At 44.9% G+C, this 26,807-nt stretch overlaps 3 protein-coding genes across 6 annotated transcripts in view; 2 read left to right on the top strand and 1 right to left on the bottom strand.

The window, feature by feature from the left end:
* The first annotated feature begins 1,150 nt into the window (after nt 1-1,150).
* On the top strand, nt 1,151-9,151 carry DEPDC7 (DEP domain containing 7). The gene is made up of 9 exons (XM_058026708.1): nt 1,151-1,196; nt 2,870-3,257; nt 4,779-4,909; nt 5,848-6,037; nt 6,818-7,032; nt 8,140-8,282; nt 8,459-8,584; nt 8,683-8,761; nt 8,922-9,151. The coding sequence occupies exons 1-9, from the start codon at nt 1,151-1,153 to the stop codon at nt 9,137-9,139; spliced, it is 1,536 nt and encodes a 511-aa protein (XP_057882691.1). The 3' UTR covers nt 9,140-9,151.
* A 1,933-nt stretch (nt 9,152-11,084) lies between these two features.
* Nucleotides 11,085-23,924, top strand: TCP11L1 (t-complex 11 like 1). 3 transcript variants are annotated; one of them, XM_058026925.1, is made up of 10 exons: nt 11,085-11,157; nt 14,392-14,557; nt 16,692-16,824; nt 18,030-18,150; nt 18,819-19,039; nt 20,077-20,213; nt 20,648-20,841; nt 21,132-21,313; nt 21,999-22,171; nt 22,388-23,924. In XM_058026925.1, the coding sequence occupies exons 2-10, from the start codon at nt 14,404-14,406 to the stop codon at nt 22,621-22,623; spliced, it is 1,551 nt and encodes a 516-aa protein (XP_057882908.1). In that variant the 5' UTR covers nt 11,085-11,157; nt 14,392-14,403; the 3' UTR covers nt 22,624-23,924. The 3 variants fall into 3 exon arrangements, with proteins under 3 accessions (XP_057882908.1, XP_057882907.1, XP_057882909.1); XM_058026924.1 differs by lacking the exon at nt 11,085-11,157 and adding an exon at nt 12,835-12,913; XM_058026926.1 differs by lacking the exon at nt 11,085-11,157 and having other exon boundaries at nt 14,467-14,557; nt 16,696-16,824.
* A 90-nt stretch (nt 23,925-24,014) lies between these two features.
* The window catches only part of CSTF3 (cleavage stimulation factor subunit 3), a 47,907-nt gene continuing 45,114 nt past the window's right edge, over nt 24,015-26,807 (bottom strand). For both annotated transcript variants that reach the window (XM_058026922.1, XM_058026923.1), the window contains one exon: nt 24,015-26,378. In XM_058026922.1, coding sequence (XP_057882905.1) covers nt 26,176-26,378 — 203 coding nt within the window. In that variant the 3' untranslated portion in view covers nt 24,015-26,175. The remainder of the gene's footprint in view (nt 26,379-26,807) is intronic.

Here is a 26,807-nt window from a genome sequence, read left to right as displayed (position 1 = left end):
TTTAGAGTGACTAAATAAATCTATAAACGAATTATTATATTGACAATAATTATGTATATATTAAGTTTAACTGTGCTTTAGGAAAGCATTTTACAATAATATTATTTTAAGAAATAGCAAAAGATGGCATTTCTCAAATCCTGTCTGACCAGCCAGTATCTGCTGCCTGCCCCGTCAAAACTGGGGTGCCAGGGCTGTGCTCACTGCACGAGGAGGAGCTTCCTTGCACCGAAGGTGACAGCGCACTGGCACAGACACTCCAGAGCCCCCCGAGCGCGTTCCTGTTGTGGGAAGACACTTGAAATCTAAAGAATAAAGTTTGGTATAGAAGAGAGAGCCTTCTGACGTGCTTGAGATGTAAGAGAGACATTTGAAATGCCTCGCCGGGGGATTACACCCGATGATCCGCATAGGTCCCTTCCACCCACGCCGCTCACGCCGCGGCCGCTCGGGCGGTGCCGGGCCGGTCTCTGCCCTTCCCGCCCGGTCCCGGGCGCCGCCCCGGGGCGGGGGCGCGGCAGCTCCGCCCCCGCGGGCCCCGAGAGCCGCCTTGGAGCGGCAGATGCGCGGAGCAGCCGGCGCTCGCCATGGCCACGGTGCGGGAGAAGGCGGCGGCTCTGAGCCTCAGCGCGGTCTGCAGCCCCGCCGCCAGGCCCCCGGGTACGGCCCAGCACCGGGGATACCGGGGAGCGGGGCAGGGAATGGGAGCGGGAGCGGCGTGGAGTGGGATGCGGCTCCCGGCGGCGGCGGCTGCTGCGCTCGGCGCCTTTCCCGGCTCCGGGAGGTTCAAAACTTGGCCGCGCTCCGGGAGCCGCTTCCGCGGGGATCCCGTCCCGGCTGTGCACGCTCCGGGCCGGGCGGCAGCGCCGGGACCCGCGGGACCCTGCCCTGCCCGTCCCTTCCCTGCCCTGCCCTGCCGTTCCCTGCCCGCGGAGCTGCCGCCGGAGTCGCTGCCAGGGAGGCTCGGGCAGCTCCGCGGCCCCAGCTCGGTTTAGGAGCAGGTGCCTCGGTGGCGCAGCCTAAGCGGTGACAGGGCGCGCTCGCTGGAAAGCGGTTTTGCCCTTTTTCTTTCCCTGCCTTTGCCCTTTTTCTTTCCCTGCCTTTGTCTTTTTCTTTCCCCACCTTAACTTTGTGGAAAGTTGTTGTCATAATGGTACACTTCATACCGCTTCCCTCAGAAAAGATCCGAAGCGCTGGTAAGGCTGTGAGTGGTAGTTAGAGCATTGCAGGTGCTTGTGTTTATTCTAGCGCTGGAAACCAGCGCGGTTGTGTGTTTGGTGGTGTCGGGTTTGGGGTTCTTCCCTCCCAAAGAGCATAGCTGGCTGTTGGAATGTAGGGCAGGAAGCGAATTCCGTGTTCGCTGTGTTTGTTCTGCCTTCCTGAAGGTGTCATCGGGTTAAAGTGTCAGCAGTTCTGTACCTTGTCCGTCTTGTACTTTTAAAGCTTTGGAAACTGGAGGTTCTGGGAGATTTCTCACTTGGCTGGTTCAATGCTGTGTGTTAGCTGCTTTGCTTTACTTTTCTCTCTTTTCTTTTTTTTTCTTTCTTTTTTTTTTTTCTGGCTTGAATCTTTTCAGAAACAAAAGATGCTGTCTTTCTGAAGAGTTGCTGTGTTCAGATGGTGGTGTGTTCCTTGCTTTCTCTCCCTCTTCCCAGTCTTCACTGCCCCTATACCTTTCCTTTTCCCCTTGCTTATTTGCCAGTGTGGGCTTTCCTGCAGCTGGGGATCAGCTGAAAACTGATTGGTGATTTGGTGCCTCAAACTGGAATACACCTCTCTAGCTAAAGCCACTTCAGACTAAACAGAGCAGAAACAACCTTCTCCTGCATCCCTGTGGAAAACGCTCGTGGTAATATGTTCCAGAAGGAGTTGCATGTTGTTGTTTTTTTCAAACACTGCCTTGCACTGTTAATTCATTTGGTTTGAGGTCTGTCACAATCCCAGCTGGCTTTCTGTAGGATTGCTGCCAACTCCTCCTTCCATATTTTGTCCTTCAGCTTTTGATTTCCCTCTTCTTCCTCTGCTTTCACTCTTAGTAAATTATTCATCTGACTTAGTGAAAAACACGTTCTAATTCTAGCCTCCCTGGTGGCCGCAGCTCTCCCCAGTTGGGTGCCACCTGCTCAAAAACAAACTTTCGTGTGTTTTTGAGTCCTTGTGGAGGCTGAGTGTAGCCTCAGGTCAAAATGTTGGCTGCTGGCATTTTGTTCTAATCAGACTGGTAAATGAGTAATAGTTCAGTGGTTTCACTGGGGGAGGGAGGGCAGACGGGCTGGCTCACGGGAGTGGCGCTGGGTGACAGAGGGAGCCGTGCTGGCAAAGGGCTCTCTGGTGGCATCGGTGTGGAGTCAGTGCCATCTCCAGAGGATCCATGCACTTGTTAGTGGTGTGCTGAGCACTGTGTTAGGTAGCTTGTGTGTGTTGTGTGCACAGTCCTGGAGCAAGCAGGGTTCTGAGGTGTCTCTTCATCCCTGTTCCCTGCCCAGCTGTGTTGTGGAGGAGCCGGGGTGTTAGGAGTGCACGCAGCTGGTTTGTGGTTGTGGGACTTAGCAGTGGCTCTGCAAGGGTGACCATTAGGTGACCAAGGGACACAAAAGGACAAAGTGAGAGGCTGACAAAACAGGAACTCCTGGTCGCAAAGCTTTAGGCTGGTGTAGCGAGGGGAAGCACCAAAGAGAGAGAGGGACAGGGGCGCAGAGCAGGCAGACTTGCTGAGGAAGTAACACAGTGTTAATGCCTGAGCAACCCGAGCCAAAGTGGAAGTCTGACAGATTTTTAAACCCTTACGAGGTTGAGGAAAGCTGGAAGCCAGAGAGGGGGCTGTTCTCTGAGGCTGCAGCATGAATTCAGGCTTTGTGTGTGTTCTCAGGCTTCAGCCTGGCGCAGAAGCCGTTCGGAGCCACCTTCGTCTGGAGCAGCATCATCAGCGCCCTCCAGACTCAAGTGGAAGTGAAGAAGCGCCGCCAGAACCTCAAGAGTTACCACGACTGCTTCATCGGCTCGGATGCAGTGGATGTTGTCTTTGCCCACCTCCTGCAGAACAAGTATTTTGGGGACGTGGATATCTCCCGGGCTAAGGTGGTGCGGGTGTGCCAGGCGCTGATGGACTGCAAAGTGTTCGAGGCCGTCTCCACCAGGGTCTTTGGCAAAGACAAGCGCTCCGTGTTTGAGGACAGCAGCTGCAGCCTCTACAGATTCACAAACGCCCCCAGCCAGCCGGAGCTTGAGAAGGATTACCAGCAGTGTACCCCGCAGAGGTTAGTACGGGGAGGTGAAGAGAAATTATTTACAAGAGGAAAATATTATGTGTTCTGGGGGAGAGAAAAGCGAATTTGTTCGTTTAAGGGGTAAAAATAGACACTGCATAGATGTTTGTGAAGATGTGGGTGGAAGACAGGTAGGAAAGAGCAATTTGAAGAGAGTAAACCACACAGCCTACATGGCTGCTTGTTTTCTCTGTCTGTTATCACCTCGCCTCGGGGGAGGGAGGTGAGAGGGTAGAAATTAAGTGCATTTACATACTGATCTAAATCAATATAACCAGCTGGAATGCATCAAGCAGGCTAATGCAACAGGGCAGTCTAGTCACTGCACATCTAGCTCTGGCATAAACCAGTAATCCATGCACCTTCTAAGAAAATGTTTTCTCCTTTCACCATCTTCGCTTTGCTACACTTCCAACTTTACTCTTTTTTTTTAGCTGTTTCTTTATGCATGTATGACTTGTTCCCAGGCAGGGTAGCAGGCTGTTCTGCTGTTCTGCTATTGCACTCCATCCTAGAACCAGAGGCAAGTGCAATGGTGAGGTTTTTTTGTTTCCCTGTCCCTTTAGGAGTGGGCAGAGAAATCCCTGGTGCTAACTAACCCCACACAAAGCACAATGTGTAGATGCCACTTTGCCACATCACAAAAACTGTTGAAGGGAAGTTAAGTGTTCGTCTCTTCACCTATTCTGACATATTCTTACAAGAAACTCTGGATGTATTTAATGCAGCAGTTTTAGCAATGTGCAGTTTTGGAGATTGTAAATGGTATTGACCCAAAATTCCTTATTTGACTGACGTATTCATGTGAGTAGCAAATGTGAACTTGAGTGCATCAACCCTGATGAAAAAAGTAGAGGAACAGAGATTAAAAATATTTCCTTTGTTCTGCTTCTCCCCTTTCTCCCACTGGCTCTTGTTCTTTCCTGAAGCATACTGTCCCAAGTCTTTATTTAAAAAGAGAATTCATGAGAAATTAAAATCACTTTAATTATATGTGGTATTTAAAAATACTTCCATCACAAGAGCTGTTAAAGTGAGACTTAGAATATATTTAACAAACAGTCATTAAACAGGATTATTCCTGTTTTATTAGTGTAGAATGAAGGTGTTTTTCTTCTGGGCAGGGCACAGATCCATCGGGTTACATTTCTTCATTTAGTCAAAGAAGCAGCTCTGTCAATACATGCATATCCATGTCAAAGGTAGTGGACATCAAAAAGATATTGCAGTGCCCTAAAACAAAGAGCTGGCAATTGAAATCATACAGCTCTGCTTGGAGAAACAGTAATTTTGTGGCTGGAGTGGTTCTGTTACATGCAAATAATTTTTGCAGGTATGATAGATTCTCTTGGGTGACTTGGACAGAGGAAATGTCAGGCAGAGGAGATGAGGGGGATTATGTAAACATCTATACAGGAGAAAATTTTTGATCTTGAGACAGTTACCCATATCTGTATGTTGCATGATATATTTGGTTATACATATACATGTATAAACTGGTTTTAATCTCAGATACGAGAACAGCACGTTGCTCTACAATACCCCATTCAAACCAGAAAGCTTGGAGGATCTTTGGGAAAACCTGAGTCTAAATCCTGCAAGCAGCCCTCAAGTAAACATCTCAGACAGCTTGTCCTGGCGAGGTAAGCCAAATAATGTCCCAGTCATTGTCTGTGGGAGAAGGAAAATCCCTCTGCAGGACTTGTGCCCCTCGGGTTGGAGAGGGAGGCAAACTGACACTCACAGTATTTTGGTTTAACCACCATGTCATGAAAAGGCAAATTATATTTGTTGCAGGCTTGCCTTTTGCCTTTTTATTTCATCAGACAGGAGGCATTATCTCTTGATTGAAATAAATCAGCGTTGACTTTTGTGGAGAATACCCAATGTGTGGAGCTTGATTTGAGTTAGAAATATTCGTAATACTCAGTTACCTGCACTACTTGTGCTGGTATTGAGTATTATGAGCTTGATTCGAGTTAGAAATATTCCTAATACTCAGTGACCTGCGCTGATTGTGCTGGTTTTAGTCAGGGCAAATAGTCTGCTGTTAGCTGGAAGTGAATTGTGTATCTGCATGTCCAGCACTCCTTCAGTGTTGTGTGAAACTCTTCTTGACAATTCACTGCTTGTCTTTCAGACCAAACTATGATCTGATGTGTTTTTTCCTTTGGTTAAAAGTGCTAATGCATCCTAGAAACTGTGGTTTCATCATAGGGAAATATTCAAGGAAGCTGTGATAAGGAGAGTGTCACTGTTGTGCTTTATTTTTCATCCCTTATCTAGAACAAAGATTGTTTGCAAATTAGAGCACAAAGAGTGTAAGGCACTTCAGATTTATTCGAAAAGCAGTTCTCCCACACTTGTAGCTAACTAAACAAATGGGTAATTCTTGCCTTTTTGTGGTGATAAAAGGCACTTCAAGCTGATAAGAGCCACATGCTTTGCTACTGCAAGTCTCCGCTTTGGTAAAGTCGATCTGTTAGGTTAGGCCCGATGGGAGGAAGGGAGTTATCTTCCTTGGGATCAGTTTTTGCACATTGCTGAGTCTCCCTGTGCTTTGTCTATGCACCTTCCCCAGTTATTAATGAAGTGTGGCAAGAACAAACAATTGCTCGCCTGCTGCAGCTGGTGGACCTCCCTCTGCTGGAGTCTCTGCTGGAGCACCAGGAGATCAGAGCTCAGCTGCCAGAGCCCAGGAAGGCACCTGGCTATGTCATCACCAGCAACTACCTGGACAGAGAGATCCTCAAGGCTTTCAGTGACTCTCAGTAAGCAATCCTTGCTCTCCTCTGCAGCTCTGAAAAACTTTCTGCTTTCAGGGGAGTGTAAAGCACAGTTGGGCTTTGGGGGGATGTAGCAAATGTAGCAGTCTCAGTGCTGCAGAAAGGATGTGAGCTTTTTTTCCCTGTTGGACTTGACTGGAATAACTGGTAAATATCAGTTGCTTGGTGAGAATGTCTGCTGAGCACTGGGATGGGTTTTGAATGCAATGACAGTAGCTGATGGTGTCCAGAGGGGAAAATCTTTGTTGCGTTGAGGGAAGGATAGAGGGTTTGTAATCATCATGAAAGTTTTTCCTGGAGACATTGCTTGTGAGGAACTAGTTTAGTTTCTCCTACTGTATTCAAAGAGCTAAGAATGTTGAGCTTGAAACTGTGCATAGAGGTGAAAACATTCTCAGAAAAACTTGTACCAGTCTGAATCAGATCAAGGTTCATGTTTCTGTTTATCCAGCGATAATTGTGTCCTTATCTAACAGTAGAGGACATGATTGACTTTGGGTTTTACTGCTTGGGCCTGTTTACTTGTGGGTTACTAATTTTTCATCTTGATTAAATATATAACAAAGAGGCTTATGGCTGTGATCTGTCCCAGTGTGTCAGGTGAAGTGTCTTGTGTGTGAATTTCCAATGGGTTTTAGTGCCCGCACGCTCAGTTTTCAGTGTGATGAAGGAACCAGTCTGCCTGCTCTCCGTGGAAAGCATTGCAGCCAGCTCTGAAGGGCACCCACAATTAAAGGTACAACCCCAAACCTCTCTGTCTTCCAGGACAGACGAGTGGCTCTCTGCAGCAATTGATTGCTTGGAATATCTTCCTGATCATATGGTGGTGGATATTAGCAGGAACCTGCCTGATCAGCCAGACAAAGCAGATTCCTGGAAGCTGCTGCTGTTTGAAAACATTGGGAGATACTACAGCCAAAAAAAGGAGCCACTCTTAAGCCATGCATCTGAAATTCACTTAGGAATTGCAGAACTGTTAGGTAAGTAAGATAGACCTGTGTTCCAATGCTTATGTGAGATATGTACTAAGAAACTGAGTGTTTACCTCAGGAGCTGAGAATAAAAGCTGACTTCTACAAGTGGCTTTTTGTTTTGGTTTGGGTTTGTTTGTTTGAGGATTTTATGTATGGTTGGGTTTTTTTTTTTAATTTCTAGTCATAAAGACTGTTCTTTGACATTTTGGTTCTTACTGCATGCAGCTCTGTAATCATTGTTCAGGTGTATGTAGAATGGCTGTGAAACCAGAGTGTTACTATTTGGTACTAGCTGGTATCCATGGAAGTCAGATATCCAAGGGAAATGAAATATCAATATAGCCTAATAGTAAATATTTAGGCTGTAAGAGCTAAACTGAAAGCTATACATACTTTGTATCCCATTGGCAACTTTTAATTTTTCTTCTTTACTTGTTTTTAAATTTTGTTTGGACACCATTTTAGAAAGCTTATGATGTTTTAGTTCTGAACATTTTATCCCAGATCTTCTTATTTTTCATAAGTTCTCTGCCTTGATTATTCTCCTTTTTTCATGTTAACTGGAATACTTAGCCTTTATATCCCATTCTTCTTCTCTACATGATAAAGGATATTAGCACAGCCTACTTCATTTAAACAATTCACAACTCTAAAATGACTATTCTGCATAGTAAGGCAAATTAAAACTTAGCAAAGTTCTACAAAGTAATTTGCAATTAACTCATCAAACTAGCCCATGTATCTAGGACATATTCCTCAGGTTTTCTGAGGTCTTTATTACCACAACCAGTGGTCATTCTTTTGTTTTGTTTTATTTTTAATAGAACCATTTTCCTTTTTCTGTATTTCTCACCCCCTTTAAGATGGCTGAACTGTAATTGAACTTAATTACAAGGGAGCTTTAATGCCAGGCTGAAGGTCTGTGTGTGGGGTGTTGTCAGAGGCTCTGCAAGCAGCTCTCCTCAGCCTGGGAGAGGTTTTTGGGAGAATGGATTGCTGTGTTTGGCAGGTTCTGTTTAGAGAGAAGGGCATCTCTTTAGTGGATAATTCACGTGTTTTATGGTAACATTTATTTAAATGAATATGGCAACGGATCCCTTTCTCTCTCCCCAGTGAATGGGAAGATGGAGCAGTCTTTAGAAGCTGTTCAGCTCTATTTGAAGCTCCTAGACAGCCAAGTCAGGGAGGAGTTCAGGAGACTGCTGTACTTCATGGCTGTTGCAGCACATAGTTCTGAGCTCAAGCTACAGAAGGAGGTAAATCTGCATTCTTGACAGTTGTTTTGCTCTTTCTGAAATCCAGATTGCCCAGGTACTGGTCAGAAACCACCTTTGTAGTTTAAATTTGTGACTACAGGAAAAGCCATGTCTCAGAAGAACAAAGGTGGACACTAACTCTCCTCTTCTGGTCATTATTTCCCTTTGTTCTGTAGAGTGACAACAGGATGGTTGTGAAAAGAACATTCTCTAAAGCTATTATCAACAATAAAAACCTGTCCAGAGGGAAAACTGACCTCCTGATCTTGTTCCTTGTGGACAACCAGAGAGATGTGTTGAAGGTAGGAGCTGGAAAATGGCCAGGTTTTGTTTGTCTGAAACTTGATGGAGAACTTTGATGGAAAAGCTGCTGTTGCCTTGTCCTCTTTTTCTGTTCCAGGTCCCAGGGGCACTGCACAAAATGGTCAGCGATAAACTGCTGGCCCTGCAGAAAGGCCAGGATCCCAGCAAGATACCAGGTAACCCTTCCCACTGAGCTTTGTCATCTTGTCATGCCCCCAAATGCAAAAAAAGTTTGTAAAAATGGCTGATGTGATCTAAAGGAGGGTGGGTCCCTGGAATCTCGAGAGTGGGTGGAGTGTGGTGATAATCCTCTGAATATTTCACCTTTCCTTTCAGGTTATACCTTTTGCCAAAAGCTGGATGAGAGAGAGTATCGCTCCAACACAGAGAAGACCACAAAAGATGAGCTGTTCTCTCTATTGAAAGCTATTGATGAAGATTCAAAGCTCTCTGACAAAGAGAGAAAGAGGCTGCTAGATCAGTTTCATAGTAGTAATCCAAGTATTTTTATGCAGTATTTTGGAGACAGAGTTACTAATGTTTGTAAATATTGATTACTTTGTATACTCCAGCAGTGAAAACACTAATATATTTGTAAATCTTTTATATTCATGTATCTGCCTAATAAAGTTATTTTGTGGAAATTGATGGAATTTATGCAATTATTACCAATGCCAACTGTAACTGAGTTTGACCTTTATTTATAGTTTAGCTTTTCTCATTGGTAATTGCTGTAGGACCAAAATAATTCCTTTTTCTCCCCAAAAGCCAAGTATTCAATATACTCTATTCAAGTATCAAAATCACTGAGATGGAAGACACCATGAATGAAATCTCTCTGCCACCTTTTGCCCCAGCACTGAGTTTTATGGGGGTTTTTTTCCCTAATTTGCCTTAGATTATGTATTACATAACATTGATCTTTGACTTGCTGTGTGCTGAAAAGAGAGCTAAAAAACATGTTCTGCTTGATACTGCACAGCTTTTCTTCAGGCTTGCCAGCCAACTAACCCATGTGTGTGCTGAATTACTGTGCTGTTTTAAGCTCAAATGGCACCACAGTGAGGAACTGGCTCTCCTGGGGTGGTGAATGCAGCCTGGATTTTTAAGTCAGCCTGGCTTTGGTTGCCACAGGATGTGCTGTCAGTGGCTGGTTATCTTCATCCCTGCAGGGTTTTGCTCTGTCTGTAACTCTTACTGATGGCACCAGCTGTAATTAGAAAAGTGCTGGAGCAAATGAAGGGCCTGTGGCATTTTTTTTCTTCATGGCTGGTCTGCAGTGGAAATACCAAGATTTGCAACGTGGGCAACTGCAATCACATGCATATATATATATATATATATATATAACATGATCAGTTATCTAATTTTGACTCTTGTGCAGTTAACTTTGGAATGGTATCACCAAAACTTCATTACAGCTGCTGTTGGGAAAAAAATACCAACCAAGTTTTGTTCAGTTTAAAGTGTTGAGCTCTGTTCTTTTATTTAGGAGCAAAAACTAATTTAATTATGATAACAAAGTAGTAATAACTGTTACAGTCATATGTGGTGAGCTGTTCTTAAAAAGCATCATCTTGTGTCAGACTTTCATGTCTCACTAACTAATGCTTCAGTGATTACTGGTGTCTGCTGCCAGGGGCCAGAGGGTTTCTCTGAAATGGAGCTGAAGGACTTGGTGTGCAACAGGACAATGTTTTACTGTGTCCTGATGGGGGATGGAAGGCAAAAATGTCAAAAGCTTCTTCTGGTTAATTACAAAGGACTTCTAAAAATAATCTGTTCCTGAAACCTAGCAGGGAAGCACAAGCCTTTATAGTTATAGTTCTTAGTTTTAACTGAAAGGGTTTTATTATGAATGCACTTCCTCAGAAAAATTGTCTTTAAAATGCTGGAGTGGAAATCCTAACTTAGTGGTGGTGTTGGATTGGTTTGTTCTTCGGCAGAAGTATTTTCCCCTTTCCACCTGCTGCCTGCTGTAACATCTCGGTCAGGAGGATGAGATTCCTATCTGGAAAATGAGCTGCTGCCGGTGGGCACCGCCTGCTGCAGTCCCGGTTCACTGGGCTGGCCCCGGTGCCAGGCTGGCTCGGGCTACGGAAAAGCAGCCCCGGGGCACTCAGAGGTGGGCACAGGGCAGGGTCAGCACACCCCTTGCTCTTTTCGGGCTGATTTAGGGAATCTGAGTGCCTCAGACTCCTCTGTAGAGGAACTGGCGGTCACTCCGTGACCCGTGTAAGGACAGCAAGGACAGTCCAGGACCGCGTTCGCGGGCTGTTGGGGGTTTGACCTGAACCAGCGCAGTGTGGTGGGGCAGACCCCGATCTATCCACCCACCCATCGCTGTCGGGCAGCCCGGGGCTCTGCTGGGCTCGGGCCCCGCTCCCCACACGGCAGCCCCGGCACCGGGCAGCGGCCCCTCAGCCGCTCCGCCGCGGGGCCCTCGCTCCGCCCCGCAGCCGCCGCGGCCCGCCCAGCGCTGGGGCTGCGGCGCCGGCCCAGCCCCGCTCCGCGGCCGCAGGAGGGGCCGGGCCCGTCCGAGCCGGCGGCCGCGGCGGCTGCTCCGAGGGCGGTAAGGCGGGGCGGCCCGGGGCGGAGGGCGGCCCAGGGCTGAGGGGGGCGGCGGCGGGGCCCGGGCCCGGCAGCGCCGAGCGGGCGGCGCGGAGGCTCCGGGCCCGGCCGGGCAGCGCAGCGCCGGGGCCCCGGGCGGGCTCGGCCCCAGCGCCGCCTCTTCCCCGTTCGGCCTGCCAACCCACGGCCCCCCGGGCTCGTTCTCCCCCTTCGCCCATTGATGAAGCCCGGGGCTCCCGGGCCTTGCGAAGGGAAAACGTGGTGGGAGCAGCGGCGCTGCTGCAGGGCCGGTGGGGATGGGGACGGTGCCGTGTGAGCTGCCGGTAGGGATGGACGTGCTGGGCCTCACACGGAACCGGCGGCGGAGGAAAAAGCGGGATTCCACAGCTTTCCTTCAAGTGGGACGGCGGACAGGCTGAGGCTTGCCTGCTAGCGGGTTATGAGGGAAATCAGCTGTGGTGTGGCAGGGGAACAGAGGAAGGGAAGAGTTCAGCGCCTGGGGAAAGAGCCGGGAGTGCTGGGCCGGGCTCAGCGCAGCCTCAGACGGTGGGGACAGCGCTGGGAGCCGGGAGCTGCTGCTCCAACCCTGGTGTGTGTGTGCTCCAGGGCAGCACAGTGAAGTTTATTTTATTTAGTGCCCACCCTGTGTGTGCTTTAAGGCAGGTTGTTTCGTGCAGGTGCCCATCACATGGTTTGAGGAGCCCTAATGAAATGAAGCTGTGGAAAATGTTTCGTTTAGATTTTAATTTGTTGCGTTTTTCTCCTCGCGTTTCTGTTCTCATTACAAATAAACGCGAGGGAAGTGGCAAGAAGTAGAGTTTGCTCTGTTAAGAGTTGGAATTGTTTCTGTGAAAGGAGGGATGACAGTCATGCTTCTGGAAGAGGTATTGTCAAGCTTATTTACCCCGTGGAAAGAGGATATGTTCTAGATGTGTTCTGGCAATAATAGCAGTAATCCATCAGGAAAGAGCAGACTATTGCAAACTAAACAACTAAACAACTAAACCAACAAGTGTGCCTGTTTACATCATCTGCTGAGCAGTCATTTGGGAGAATGGCCCAGGAGTTCTAATACCTGCCCTCCATAGCTGTAATAGGATTTTTTAAAAACAAATGGTAATTAAATGAAATTTGGGCTGGGTTGGAAACCGTGGCTCTTGAGCTGCCATTTTCTGGAAGGTAACACTTTAGGGTGTAGTCTGCATGGTAGGAATGATGGCCTGCTGGGCAAAGCTGGGGCCAGGAATCATCACACTGATGATCTTGTCCCTGTCATTTATCTTCTGTGAGTCCTCAAGCAGCTGAACTCAAACCTCAGTTTCCCCTCTGTGAGATTTATTGTTTTTCTCTGCTTTTCTCAGGGTAGTGAGGATAAAGTGCAGTGAGAGATTGCAAGGCACTAGGGGTTGTTGTGTGCATTAAAGACTGTAGTGGGGCTTGGTTGAGTCATCTTTGTGGTTCAGATTTGACTTCAGGGGATGCTTTGTGGAAGAGAATGGATGGGAAGAACGACCATCCAGTCTGGAATGAGTGTGGAAACCTTTATGATAATGCTTTTATCCTAGCCAAATTCAACAACAGGTCTCTCTCTCTCCCTTTAACCAGTGCTATTTTATATTTTATATTTCATATTTCATATTTCATATTTCATATTTCATATTTCATATTTCATATTTCATATTGCAGTGGTTGCTATGCTCTTTTCTGTGAGCAGCCCTTTTATTACCAGAGCTCCTCATCCTCCATCTGGAGCGGGAGTGAGTCTGACAGTACCTGTGCTGGTGCCTGTGTGCCAATAACTCTCCTGTGTTATTCGTCCCAAGCTCCTCATGCTGTTTTCTCTTCTAAAATAGCAATGACACAGTGCTGTGGGCAATGTGTTGCATGCTGTTGTCTCTCAGGCACCGAGCAAGATGATGATCCTGAGTCATTGCTGTAGAGCAAAGCTGTTCCTTACGTGCCCTGAGCTTTCCAGCTGTCCTGGAATCACATTGTGCAATCAATCTAAGCCCTGGTGGAGCAGGGTTGGTTATTACAGCTGTTGTATGAAAATAAATCTCAGTGCTGCATTTTATATTTCTGCACTGTTGCTTGCTTCCTGCTGCATCCTCTCCAGGGTAGTTTTTGATGCTGTGTTTTCTCTCAGTGGCTGTGAGGTGCCTCTGGAGACTTTCTCTTGCTAAGAACTTGGTTTATTTCAAAATGTGAAAGTAGAGATGGTGATGTACTAGCAGAAAAAGGAAGTTGTTATTTTTCCAGGAGCTTTCTTTTATTTTGAAAGCAGGCTCTTCCAGACTCCCACTTCACAGAACATCTAAGTTATTTAATTTAGAGACATCATATGCTCTCTGAGAGATTTCTGTGAAATTAAAGCCTGAGCAGCAGCTTCCTGTGTGATAGCTTTCAATGGTGGATGTAGAAATGACATTCTTGATAGGGAAATCTGAGAATGAAATAAGTGAAGATAAGGAACCAAGTGAGACATGGTTTTCTATGGTCATTTTTTTAGTGTAACTTTGGGTACCCTGCAGGTGTCTGCAATGTGATATAAATATCCTTTAATATGTAATGTCTCATAAACCAAGATTTTAATTACAAAAGCTATTCTTTACTGTCTTAATTAAAAAACCTAAAGAACTGTGATATTTTATGCATAAATCAGGACTCTTGAATGTAATGAAAATATGGGAGTAGAATTTTATAATAATTTCTTTCTAGTTCTTTTGCTGCTTCTTAATGCTTTTGGATGGCTCAGAGGGAAGTTTTTAAGGTGTGAGCAGTTGGGACAGACCATAGTTCAGGGATATGTTATGTTCAGGAAGATTTATTGCTGTGTAATAAGGAAATGTTGCCTCATCATCTTTTGTAAAACATGTTTGTGGCGTTGTTCTGAAGGTGTTTTTTGTTGTTCTCTCAAAAGCAGTGCTAGGAAAGAAAACTATATTTTTCTCTTGTCTATCATTATGGCAAGGGAACAGTTTGAGATTTTGGAGAACTGACTAGGACTGCAGATTAAATAAAAATGAAAACATCCCATTTTGTGGGAGATGGGAAGTGAGTCACTGAGTCCAGGTCCCCTGCCATTATGGGGATGACATCATATAACTTCTCATAAGAATTCTTTCATTCTTAATTTTTTTTCTTAATCAAGAGGACTCTTGGTAATGTTTACCCTCTCAGCCATGTCAGAAAATGCTTATTCATTCCCTTTTTCCTACGTTTTCTTTTTGTAAAGAACCAACTGAAAATGTCTCAGAATCCTGACAAGCTAAATTCAAGTGAAGAGAAGCTGAATGCTTTGGAGGAGGATGAGGAGGAGAGCTTGGACAACTCGGATCAGTCTGACCGAAAAAGGATACGACAGAGTGCTCCAGGGTCCCACAGAGATGATACACCCAAGTGTAAGCAAAACTGCTTTATGAAATACACCAAAAAACCCTAAATTCTCTAATTGTTGGTGGGGGCAATCCTAGTGTTTGATAGCATTCTGTGCTTGCAATTAAATACAGTGGGACTCTTGATGTTATGCCTTGAAACTGTAACGCTTTTCTCCCTGTTTTCTTTTCATCTCCCTAATTGTACACACAGTGTGTACATTTTCTTAATTGTACACAATAACCACATTGCTCTGAGCCACATGTGTCCTAAATATCCTGGTGATATATCCTAAATATCCTGGTGAGTTTGTGCTCTTGGAATGGATGAACACCACCCCAGTGTGTTCCAGCTAAACCTACTCTGCTGTTTGCCTCATCAGCTGACCCTTCTGCATTGCTGCAGCCCCTGTTCCCAGTGCAGGGCAGAAAAGGCTGTTATCAACAAAGGGATGTCCTGTCAGCCCCCTCACAGGATAGATGGAAAGTTGTATATTTAATCCTACTGCTACTTCCATATAAGCAGGACTGCATGTTTTTCCTAAGGCATATTTTCTTTGCCATTCTGCTTTTAACGTGAAGGTCTTGGATGCAATATGGGAGCCAATATTTCTGGCAGATCTGTAGATAAAACCAAGGGGAAGTTTTTTGGCTCCAGGGATTCAATTCAAAGAAGCAGAAGTGCTCAGGCTTCTGTATTTCTGTAGGGAGTAACATTTTGTTTGTTGCATTCTTTTTATTTTTTGGTTGTGTTCAGTGTGGTGTTAGTCAGAGGAGATGTTCTGAGGGAGTTTCTGTTCCCATGCCTTGCTGGTTGCCTGGTGGGGAATGGGGTGTTTGTGTGGAGAGAGGCCCTGAACACGTGGAAGGAAAAGGCATGGCACAGTCTAGCACTGCCCTGTACCACAAAGAGGTGGTTTGATCTCAAGCCCTTCCCTCCTGCAAGGGAGCAGGTACGAGAATGAAGTGATGTGATTTAGGAGCAATCTTTGGCCAATGAAAGAGCCTTTGCTCTCAGAGCCCCCAGTGCTGGAGTGAAGTCATTTGGTGCTTGGACAAGAGCACTGAACTTTGCTGTCTGCTGGTTCTTCTCAGACTATCAATCCTTGCTGTGTTCCCAGAGTCACTGTGCAAGGTTCAGCTCCAAGCAGAAGGAAATAAGGATTTAGGAGGGCTGCATGAAAAGAGCAAGACATTGATGAAAAACAAGCACATTGGAACCCAGCTGTATGAACTCAGAAAAGCTCTGCATGGCAGACAAGTGATGGACACTTCCTTTTGAAAGACTTTTCTGTGGAATCACTTAAGTCAAATCAACATGGAATATCAAATGAGATGGTCATAGTTTGCCTGAAACATTTCTCAGGGAGAAATGGAGATGCCTGCTTGGTTTCTTTCACTTTTGGGATTAATGTGTTGCTCCCATGCCTGTAGCTGAAGTGAATGAAGTACAGAATGGAATGGATCCACCAGGGCACCAGCCCTGTCACCCAGTCTGAGGCTGCTGGCCCATCCTGCTCACTCCCAAATGCCTGCCAGGGGAACAGCTCTTCAGCATTGGTGCTGCCACTGCTGCTGATCTCTGTTGTTTGAGTAATGGCCTCTGGGGGGAAAAAAAAAGAGTTTGGAGGAGTGCCATTTGCATTGGAAGTAGTGAGAATAATTAGCTACTGGTGTGCTGCTGCTTAACAGTGATGGTGATTGTTGACTGCTTTAATGATGAAATCACTTCCTTGAAAAATGTAAAACTGAAATGGCAATATCTGCACAATGCTTGTGGAATTAGTATGGTGAAAATGGTGCTGTTTGTAATTATTTCTTGCTGCAACATGGAGAAAGATTCCAAGGTGCTATTAAAGCCATCCTAAAGAAGTATTGGTTTGTGTGGGGGGTTTTGTTTGGAGGTGGTTTTTAAAAGAGCTTGATAGAAGCAATTGACATATTGAGCCCAGAATATCAACTGGGATCCACTCCTTGGGTTTTTGAAATACTCCAAACTTGTGCCATCCACCAGATGGGAAAGGAAGGGAAGGAAAGGAGGAAAATCTTCAGCTGATGCTGTCATTTGACCCTGTGTGCTGTCAGTAAGGTGGAAAGGGTCCAAAAGACTCTTTCTGCAGCTTTTGCTGAGAGCTGTCTGACAGTGTCATTGATGTTGCAGCCAGTCCCTCTCGGCCTGTGTCCATAGAAGAGCTCATGGAGACAGCCAAGGGAGTCACCAACATGGCACTGGCACATGAAATTGTGGTGAATGGAGACTTCCAGATAAAGCCAGCTGAACTGCCAGAACACAGGTAAGGTTGGTACCAAATACTAATAAAATTGTGTTTGTAGAAACTGCAGAGCAGCTCTGGGGGTTCAGGTAAAGGCTCTGGTTGGTGGAGGAAGTAGGAAAGAATATAAGAAGGTGGTAAGTGTGCAGTTCTGCTTCCCCAGATGTGTGTGTGAAAGGAGAACCTCCTGGATTAATTGGAGATGTGTGGTGCAAACCCCAGAGTGCTGAGGTTTCTGTTGTTTCCCCTTGTCCCAGCACCCAGAGGCTGCAGCCTGCCCAGAACCCCAGGCTGGCTGCAGATGTAGGTGGTGCTTTTAGCAATTTTTGAGCTTTCATTGCCTGTGGGAGTAAGAGGAAACTGGTTATTTTAGCTTTTCCTGTCTGTTTCTTCAGGCATATTTTAGACAGAGATTCCTGTGTTTTATTAGGTTGCTCCTTTCAAGTTGGAGGCCTTTCCTTGTCTGTGTGAGTCTGCAGTAATTGTGTGCCCTGCTGAGAGGGGAGAGGGAGAGCAGAGGAAGCTTCATCTTCTGTTTTTCCCTCTCTCACACACGGTGAGGTGTGACTGACAGCCTCCTGCCTTGATTTGGGACAGGGGGTGCATATTTCATGGGGGGAACTTGCTCTCCACTGGGGCCAGTGTTGAAGTTACACCTGGTGGGAACAGGAACTGTCACTATTTTGAATTAAGAATTGGTACTGAAGCAGTGGAATTCATTTATTTTTTGTATACAGACTGATCTGGGCCCTTATCTCAGAGTAGGTGCAATACTTATGTAGTGAAACCGAAGATTTTGTGTCAGGGAAGTCACTTAATTTCTGTTAGGTTGACTACTGAATTTTGTGTAGTGGAATTGATTTTACTTAGTGGGGCCTTTAAAAGGAACATGAATACTGGTCTTTTGAAGACAAAATGTAATTTTTGCTCTTTTTGTTTTGGTCCAGTTTTCTAGATGTAGCATGTGATAAATACTTTGAAAGGTTTTACTTTGTAGCCACCTTGGCTGGTGTTTAACCTTGTATTAAGACACAAACCATTCCAAATCCTGTGTCCGGTTTTTCCTGCTTTTCTGAGTAACTTTAAATGATGGATCTCTGTTAATCATCACATCATTACTACTACATTATATTGATTTTATTACATGCTGGGCTTCAGGAGCTGCAGGTTATCTTTGTAAGGTGGTGAAGAGACCAATATCATTCTTTTGAACATGTTTTTCACAGCTTAGAGAAGAAAGTCAGAGATATTGTGCATAAAGCTTTCTGGGATTGTCTGGAAGCTCAGCTGAAGGAAGATCCCCCAACATATGATCATGCAATTAAGTTATTGGGAGAAATTAAAGAGGTAAGATGATGTGATATGAAGGGAAATGATTGAATTTGAGTAGCTGCACTGATATGAATGAGCAAAAGTGGATGGAGTTTGGCTTTTCATAAAAAATCCTCTTGTTCTTTTTCATTACTGTATCACTGTGAACATATACAAGCTGTATAATCCTAGAGGAGAAATTTGAATATAAAACCAAATGTAAAACCATGTAAGGTGATTAACAGGTAAACAATACCAGTTCCATAATTGCAAGCTTCCTTCATGTTATGGCACTGGTATTAGTCATGGAATCAGTGAGATGCTCCAACCCTGGGCTGATAAAACCAAGCACAACAGTCTGAAGTTTATTCTGTGCCACAGAGGGTTTGCCACTCAGTAACTTCAGCGTCACACAGTGTCAGGTGAAACACTTGGACTTGGTGAGTGGTTGGTGTAAAAATAAAAAAATCAATTATTTGTTGTTTAGATGAGAATGCCCCCAGGTTGGATGGGGCATTAAGCAAACTGGTTTGGTGGGGAGTGACCCTGCCCCTGGCAGGCTTTTGAAACTAGGTGGTCTTTAAGGTCTCTCCTGACCCAAACTATTTTATGATTCTGTAATTCTGTGAGAGGTGGTTCAGTAACTGTTTGGATCCTTGTAGTCTTGGATGTAGAACTAATGCGCTGTTAACTTGCCATTTCAGAGTCTTCTGTCATTCTTGTTGCCTGGTCACACTAGACTGAGAAGCCAGATTACAGAAGTTCTTGACCTGGATTTGATAAAACAGGAGGCAGAGAATGGGGCCCTTGACATTTCTAAGTTGGTCAAATTTGTTATTGGCATGATGGGGACTCTTTGTGCTCCAGCTCGAGATGAAGACATTAAGAAACTGAAAGATATTAATGAAATAGTTCCTCTTTTCAGGTACTGAAATGTATTTATTAGTCATGTTCAGAGCCCCTTAAATAATTTTAGAAGTGGAGGGGGCAACTTGAAACTCCTAGAAAGAGAAGAGTAATAGGAAAAAAGAGATAGCTGTGGGTGTGAAGGGGAGAGATGCTCCAGGAGTGATTAACAAGGGCCATCTCTAATCTGGTGACTTGGAGGATTTGTCTGGCTCCTGCATGGCACTGAAGGACATTTGCTTAAATGTCAAATGCAAATAAGCTGTAAGGTAGCAGATGAATAATCAGTTTGTATCAGAATTGAATGTCAGCAGCAGAAGGTGAAAAAAGCACACAGGGGCTTAGGGGAAAAGCATTACTGGTTTCCAGCCAATTTGTCCTTTCCTCCCAGTTGGAACTCTCTTTACCCCAGTCCCTGTGGAATTCCCTGTCAGTTCCAAAGGCAGTGTGTGTTCCACATCTGGAGCATCCAGGCTTCTGCTTTGCCACCACGTTCTCATGGAGCAGCTCAAGGTCTCAGTAGTTGGGAGAGGCTTCATTAACCTTGCTGTTTTCTAATTTGAAAAGCTCCCAGGAGTTCAAGATTGACTTGGCAGAAATATTGCCAGCAGGAATTAGGTTGCTTTGAAATGAAGGTGTTTTTCTTTGGTGTGTGTTTGTTTGTTTTTTCTTTTTTGCCCCTTGGGTCTGATTATTCACTTCCCACTGAGGTTGGCTTTCCAGGCTGCCAAGAGCCATGGCATGCAAGGAAACCCAGATATCTTTTCATATACAATACTGCACATCCTGGGAGATAAAATCTGTGGAGCTAGTGAACTTCATTCCATGGAAGCTTTTTTACAGGAGAGCAAGATTTGTTTCCCACTTGGAAGAGGCACATGCATGCATGTACATGCTTGCTCCAGCTTTCTCTGTCTCATGCTCTGAAGTTGTTAAGCTGTTACTGTTTCCCATGCATGTTTTTGCTCTTTCTTTAGACAACCTGTAATAAATCTTGTAAACAGCACCTCTGAAGCATCTGCAGCCTTGAATAACTTTTTCTGTTTGTTTGTTTAGAGCAATTTTCTCTGTATTAGACCTAATGAAAATGGATATGGCAAACTTCGCTGTCAGTAGTATTAGGCCAAAATTAATGCAGCAGTCTGCTGAATATGAAAGAAAGAAGTTTCAGGAGTTTCTTGAGAAACAGCCAAGTATGACTTTGTTCCTTTCTTTCTTCCCCCCTGACCTCCCAGTAAACTGCGTGTCTTTGCTTGTAGATCATGAAAAGAACTCAGATATTTTTATAAGTTCTAGAATTCATATGGTAAATGACATTTTGGGACTTGTGCCCCAAAACTGGTTGGAAAAAGTCTGCCAGAGCAATAGTTGTGCCCTTGCTACATTCAGTTTAATTTCAGTACAGTGTAGGGCATGATTACCCAGCATCATCTCACCTCTGATTTCCTGTAGCTGTGTGGTTTTGTTTTAGATGTTCTGCTTGATGCAATAAATGAAATGCATGTCATACCTGAAATCATGGGCATTAGTCATAGTAACTAATGGGATTGTTTGGAAATTATTGCTGGAAGAACCTGACTCTGAAAATGAATTTTCTCAACAAGAGTTTTTTCCCCTGCTCTTCCAGATTCTTTAGACCTTGTCACAAAGTGGTTGCAAGAAGCAGCAGATGATCTTGCAAAGCTGGGACATGAAACATTGCCTCCCCACTGTAATGATGGTGCCACTGGTGGAGCTTCTGCCTTGTGCTTCACTGCTGTACAAAATCAGGCCTATCTGAAGCTTCTGAAGTGGGATCACGTGAACAGGCCTTTTCCAGAAGTAGGTATTTAACAGAAAAATTGGTTCTGTGCTTCTTCCACTCCTCTATTCCCAGCACACAGCAGAAGCTGTTGGGATTTGTAGCTTGGCAACACGTACAGTGCTAAACCATTGATGTGTGACTGGGAGATGGGGCAGCTCTAACTTGTCTCAGTGCTGAGAGCTGCTTAGCTGGGGGAGAGGAGCCAGTGCTCTCGCTGTGCTCCTGATGCTGGCCTGCTGTTCCCTGGCCCTTTGCTGACCCTTCCCAGCCCTGCAGGCTGACTCCCTGCTCTGCTGGCTCCCTGCAGACGCTGCTGATGGACCAGACACGCTTCCTGGAGATGCAGCTGGAGCTGGAGCAGCTGCTGCTGGTGGGGACAGTGCTGCTGGTCACCTTCAGTGCAGCAGGCCCAGCTCTCATCGATGTGCCTGGCTTTGCAGAGAGGATCAAAACCATCGTCAAGGTGCTGCTGACAGGGATGCATCTCCCGTGAGTACAGCACTCCTGCTCTCAGGGCAGCTGCAGGAGCTCTCCTGGCACCCTGGGAAACGATCTGCTTAAGGCACTTTCTGGCTGGGGACTGCAGGAAATGCAATCTTTTTATGAGTCCAGCTTTTCTTCAGCTAACTTACACAGAGCCGTCTTTCCTTAATCTGCTCTTTCATGGTTTGTACAAACTTTGTGTTTTTCATGGTGCCAGGCTGGCACAGGAGAGTGCCAGCAGCTGCCCCTGCTCAGAGTTTGGGCCAGGCTCCCCAAAAACCTGGGATATAAAAATATGGAGCTAGTGAAGTTCATTCCATGGAAGCTTTTTTATAGGAGAGCAATGTTTGTTTCCCACTTGGAAGAGGCACAGTGAGCTGCCTGCAGAGTCAATGATTACACCTCCAGGTTTTGCTCTAGTCAGAGCTGTGCTCAGGCAGAAAGTCAGCTCTTATGTGTATGGATTGTTCAGGTTTTAAGTCTTGAATGATTTCCTACTTCCTTGCTTTAGATCTCAGCTTTATTTTTCATGTGTATATAATTGGATTAATCTTTATAATTGCCTTGATCTGCATTGTGCTTTTCCCGCTACATTTGCTAAGTAAGGCAACTCTAATTGAATGATTTATTTTTAAAAAGTGGGAAAACAGTGAGTAAGTAATACAGTTGTGCTGTACCTCATGTTTTGTAGCTCCTTTAACCTGAAGGAATCCCTGGCCACCGTGGGTGAGAAGGTGTGTGCTGAGGTGAACAGCTGCCTTTCCCAGCATGGCTTTACCCCGTTCTCAGCTGAGAGGGAGGCTGTGCTGAAGGGGCAGATCCAGGCAGTGGGCAGCCCAGATAACTCCATCTCCAAGCTCATAGGTGGGTCTGGAGAGTGCTCTGCTCTGCCTGTCTGTGGAGCTGGGGCTGGGGGATGTGCAGGGCTCCTCTCTCCCTGCTGTTTCCACGTTGTTTCCATGTTGTCTTTCCAGTTGCTGGCCACCTTCAGGCTTGTTGCATTTCACATGAGGTGATGCTGTTTCTAATTCACCATCTCTTCTGCAAACAAACCAACCAACCAACCCCCTTTTTTTCCAGATTCTCGAATTCAAAAGTTTCTGGAGAATTATCTTGCATCCAGTCACCAGAAATCATTGCCTGCCATTCCTGGAGGATTAGGCCCCATTCAGAGGGAGCTGGAGGAGATTGCTGCCAAGTACATTCGTCTTGTCAACTACAACAGAATGGTCTTCAGCCCTTACTATGATGCAGTCCTTGGCAAAATACTGACTAAGGAAGAATCCCAAATTGTAGGGAAGTCAGAAGAATCATAAAACCAGTCTGTGTGCTATCACTACAGTATTGTCAGCTATTAAATAAAACTTGTACCAATATTTGTCTAGGAAAAGAGCTTTCCGTGTAAATACTGGTTCCTTTAACCCACGAGTGCTGACTGGTGAGGGAAACAGAGGAGATGCCAAAAGGGTTCTGAGCTAAAAGATGAGAGATGCATTTCTAATATAATTATGCAACCTGGGGAAGGGGATATCATAGGAGTTTTCTGGCTGCAATTTTTAGATTTTTGAGCTGGTGATAGGTAGGGCAAGTTTAACAACCAAACTTTGTATTTAAGTGGCTCATTTCAGGGCATTTAACTCTTAATTTACAGTGAACTTAATTTATCCAGAGCTGATTAGCAATGGTTCTTCCCAGAAGGGGTGATTTGGTTTTTTTTAAAAAAAATCTTACTTTAAAGAATTAATTAAGTTAAAATCCTAAAGATGAACTTTAGCAGACAAAACACCAAGCCAAACAGCACTTTACTGTAACATTATGGTGAGTATGGTAGGCTTACTAGTTTTTTTCTGTATTTTACTGCATTTTTAATAGTATTTTTTTGCTGTTTACCTGCAGATGTTACAAAACATAATATATTTTTGTAGCAAATTTTCTGGTTATTGGGTAACTGTCCTCTGCTATGTACAGTACTCCCAGAGGTGGCAATCTTATAGATTGCAGCTGTATTTATATCTTGTAAAGATTTCAGAAAGGGCAGAGCTAAAACATTTTGATAAAAGTGGCATTTCTTACCTTCTTTTCTTTTGCTAGTAATTTACTCCTTTTTAGGTGAAATACTAATTTTAAAGTAAATTCTCATTTGCAGAAGGTGGATTTAAAGTGTGTGAAACTTTAGGTTGAAAATTTTGGGCTTTTTTAAAAACTACAGCAGGGGATGGTTGCATATTCAATCATGTTTTCAAAAATGTTATGTGCAGGGCACTGTGGGCAGTATCAGTGATTTTAATGTACTGTGAGAGGTGAATGGTTTGATGTTAGTTTGAATATATAGGGAATATTTTAGTAGATTTTTTCACTTTCTAGATGTGTTCTTGAAACTTAGAATATTTGTAGGTCTCGAATTTAATAAGCTACATGTTGTAGAGAGGAGAAGAGCCCAGTGATCATACATTGCAATCTCAGGCTCAGCTGGGAGGTAAGTGAAATTTTCCTCTGGTTGAGCACAACTGTGTATTTCAGTAATCAATATTTGATGGTTTTGTGAGAGCAAAGTTTGTAGTTACTCACAGTAAGTGGCCCAAGTATGAGGTTGTCCAAACCAGAACGTGCTGTGTTTTTTTTAAACAACAAGGTAGGTGAAATAAATGAATGAAGGGCCCTTGTATTGCCAGCAGGCAGGTTAATTTAGGAATCAGCCAAACAGAACTTGCAGAAGCACTTGATTATGATCCACTGTTGATGCTTCCCTTTCCAGTTTCCTTTGAATGTCAGTGTGGATAAAGCTGCACCAACTTTGTGTTTGGAGGGGGATGGGAGAAATAAGACCTTTTTTTCTATATTAGCCTATGCAACTCTAAACCAAATCTTTTCTCATGCATTACAAAGCCCCTTCCCCAAGGGAAAAACCCTGTGAGAGTTCATCAGCTCAGACAAGGGATTTTTCTCTTGGCCAAATGAATGTCCGTCTTTGAATCCTCCTTTGAGAACTCAAAAATGAGGTTGGTTAGCCAGAAAAAAAAAAGGGTTCTGAGTAGGATCTATTTCACTGTTTGGATCAGCAAAGGATTCTATAGAGGCCTTCAAGGCTGCTGCCTCAGCTTGCTGGGCTTTGCTATTAGAGCAGGCTCTGCTCCCATCACAGCCTAAAGCTCTGCAGCTGCACCAACTCCCTCAGCCTGTGCTCAGTGAGCTACCAGAGCCCTCACTGCTGGAGGTGATGGCACCAGGACAGATAACCAGGCACAGCTGTTTCCATTTTCCTAAGTGAGAGCTGCAGAGGTCAGGAGTTGCTGCTGTTGTTTTATCATTAGTCCTGCCTAGGAGCTGCCTTTAGAGGCACAGGAGGAGCTCGAGGGTGTGGGGAGGACAAAGAGAAGCCCTTGAAAGGCGTGTGACTGATGGCAGGGTGCAGGGCACTGCTCTAGCAATGGATAAAACCCTGACTGAGGAGATGGCTGCTCCCAGGGCTGGGATTCAGGGGTCAGGCCCACACAGGGAATCCCAGCTCTCCTCACAGGATGGGTTTGATCCTAAGCCTTTGTGTAGCAGGAAGATCCTAGAATGAGGGAACAGAGTGCAGTACTCTCCTGGCTCCACTCTCACCTCCAGGGCCCACACAAAGGAACAAATGCCCCTGGCACAGGTGCTGGGGGCCTTTCAACAGGAAGGACCTAAAGGAACTGCAAAAACTTCCCACAAGTGCAAGGTAATGATTCTCCCAGGTTGTTCTATTTAAGGAGAGTGTTTGACAAACATCTCTACATCCTCTCTAAAGAAACAGGGAGCTGCAATTGAGTGGCAAAGCAAGGAGGACATTCCAGGATGGCCAAGGCCAGCCTCATCTCCAGGGGCAGCTGTGCTGGGCTGGGAATGGCTCCATCTGCCCCAGGCTCTGACTGCCCTCTAGTCCAAGGGCTTCTTAGGATCTTATCAGAGTCAATCTTATCACAGCCAATTCCAAGTTAAAAGCTGAAGTAGGCGTAGAAACTGCTTGGAAAGCTCACATAGTGTTTCTTTAGCTTGTTTGAAGATAAGTGCAAGGATGTAGCCGATTATTAACATTTAGCTTTGTGCATTATGTGGAAGAGCAGTGCAGGTATCCAGGACCAGGCTGTGTGAGCCAGTGCTCCTGGATTACCCACACTCAACTGAGTTAGTCTTACAATGCTGTCTTCTTCAAACAGTCCTGGAATTACAAGCCAAAGTGTGCTGTATCCTCTAGAAAATGGAAAGCAAGCTCCATTCTAATATGTATGCTCAGATCAATTTCCTGTGATGGTATAATTAGCATTGCTTTTGAAGTGGCTGAGTAATATTTAAGAAGTACCTTGTTGTGTTTGAATAAAACCAGAATGAGGCATGATGTTATGGATATCCTTTTATTTTAAAGGAATGGTCTTTTGTTGTCATTTTGTTTTTAAATTTTCAACTACAAAACAGATTCCTTACATTCTGCCATAAATAAAAACGAACAATAAGGCAGGACACTACATGAACAAACTGAGAACAACTGTTTTCCAGAAAATGTGAGTTAAAAATGCTTCACAAGTATAAGCCATCCAGTTTTTAAAATAAAACTGTTGAAAACCCACAAGAGTTCAAGTGGTAGATGTGTACACCCTCGAAGAACAAAATACAGTTTTGATATTTTGCACTTTTGGTTTTGAAAACCGAGTTTTGTTCAGAGCACATTCTAAGGTTGTTCGGGCTGTTTTCAGATCAAGAACCATATGGGAGAAGAGGCACCACAGTAACAAAACCATGTTCAAGGATTTTTTTGTTTGCAGCTGTCCCTTTTAAATGCTTGACTTTTAAGAGACTGATTCAATGCAAGTCTTTGTCTGTAACAGCAGAACTCCAAACTTGTTTCACCGGATTCTCTTTTGCTGTCGTGCTCTGTAAATGTCATGTACGGGGGGAACTACAGATCCTTTCTCCTCATCATCATCAGAATCCTCATGTGATCTCTTCACAGCCTTGTTGAGAATGGTGTTGTTTTCCACAGGTCCATTGCCTTCCACAGCTATCTCAGGCAGGCCGCCCGTGATTATCCGTACGGCTTCTTCAACAGCTTCAGGGAGAGACACACACAGAGCCACTCAGGGGGAGCTCAGAGCCTGCCCAGCACCCAGCAGGGACACCCCCACACACCCTGGGGACTTCTGCAGCATCAGACACTTCTCCTGCCCTCTTGTACAAATATTAAGCCTTGGCTGTCTGAAACTCTGAGCACCAGTTAGAGAGGAAATGCTGCTGCTCTAGCTGGAGCCCTCCCCTCCCTTTACACAGGAATTGAGGTCATTTGAGAGCTGCAATAAAACAGGAAGGCCTTTTGGGAATCAGGGTAACTAGTTCATGATTCACCAGAGAGGCTGCACAGCAACTCAGTTTCTGCTTCTCAACAGAGGAAGCCTCAAAAATACCCTGTATAATTTAAATAGATATTTTAGTTTCACTCGAAGAAATTAAATCCTACATTTCTTTCTCTATGATAATTTTT

This window comes from Melospiza georgiana, chromosome 6 (genome assembly GCF_028018845.1).
Source record: "Melospiza georgiana isolate bMelGeo1 chromosome 6, bMelGeo1.pri, whole genome shotgun sequence".
Classification (NCBI taxonomy): domain Eukaryota; kingdom Metazoa; phylum Chordata; class Aves; order Passeriformes; family Passerellidae; genus Melospiza; species Melospiza georgiana.
Note: the sequence above shows the minus strand (reverse complement) of the source record. Positions and strands in the feature narration are given on the sequence as shown.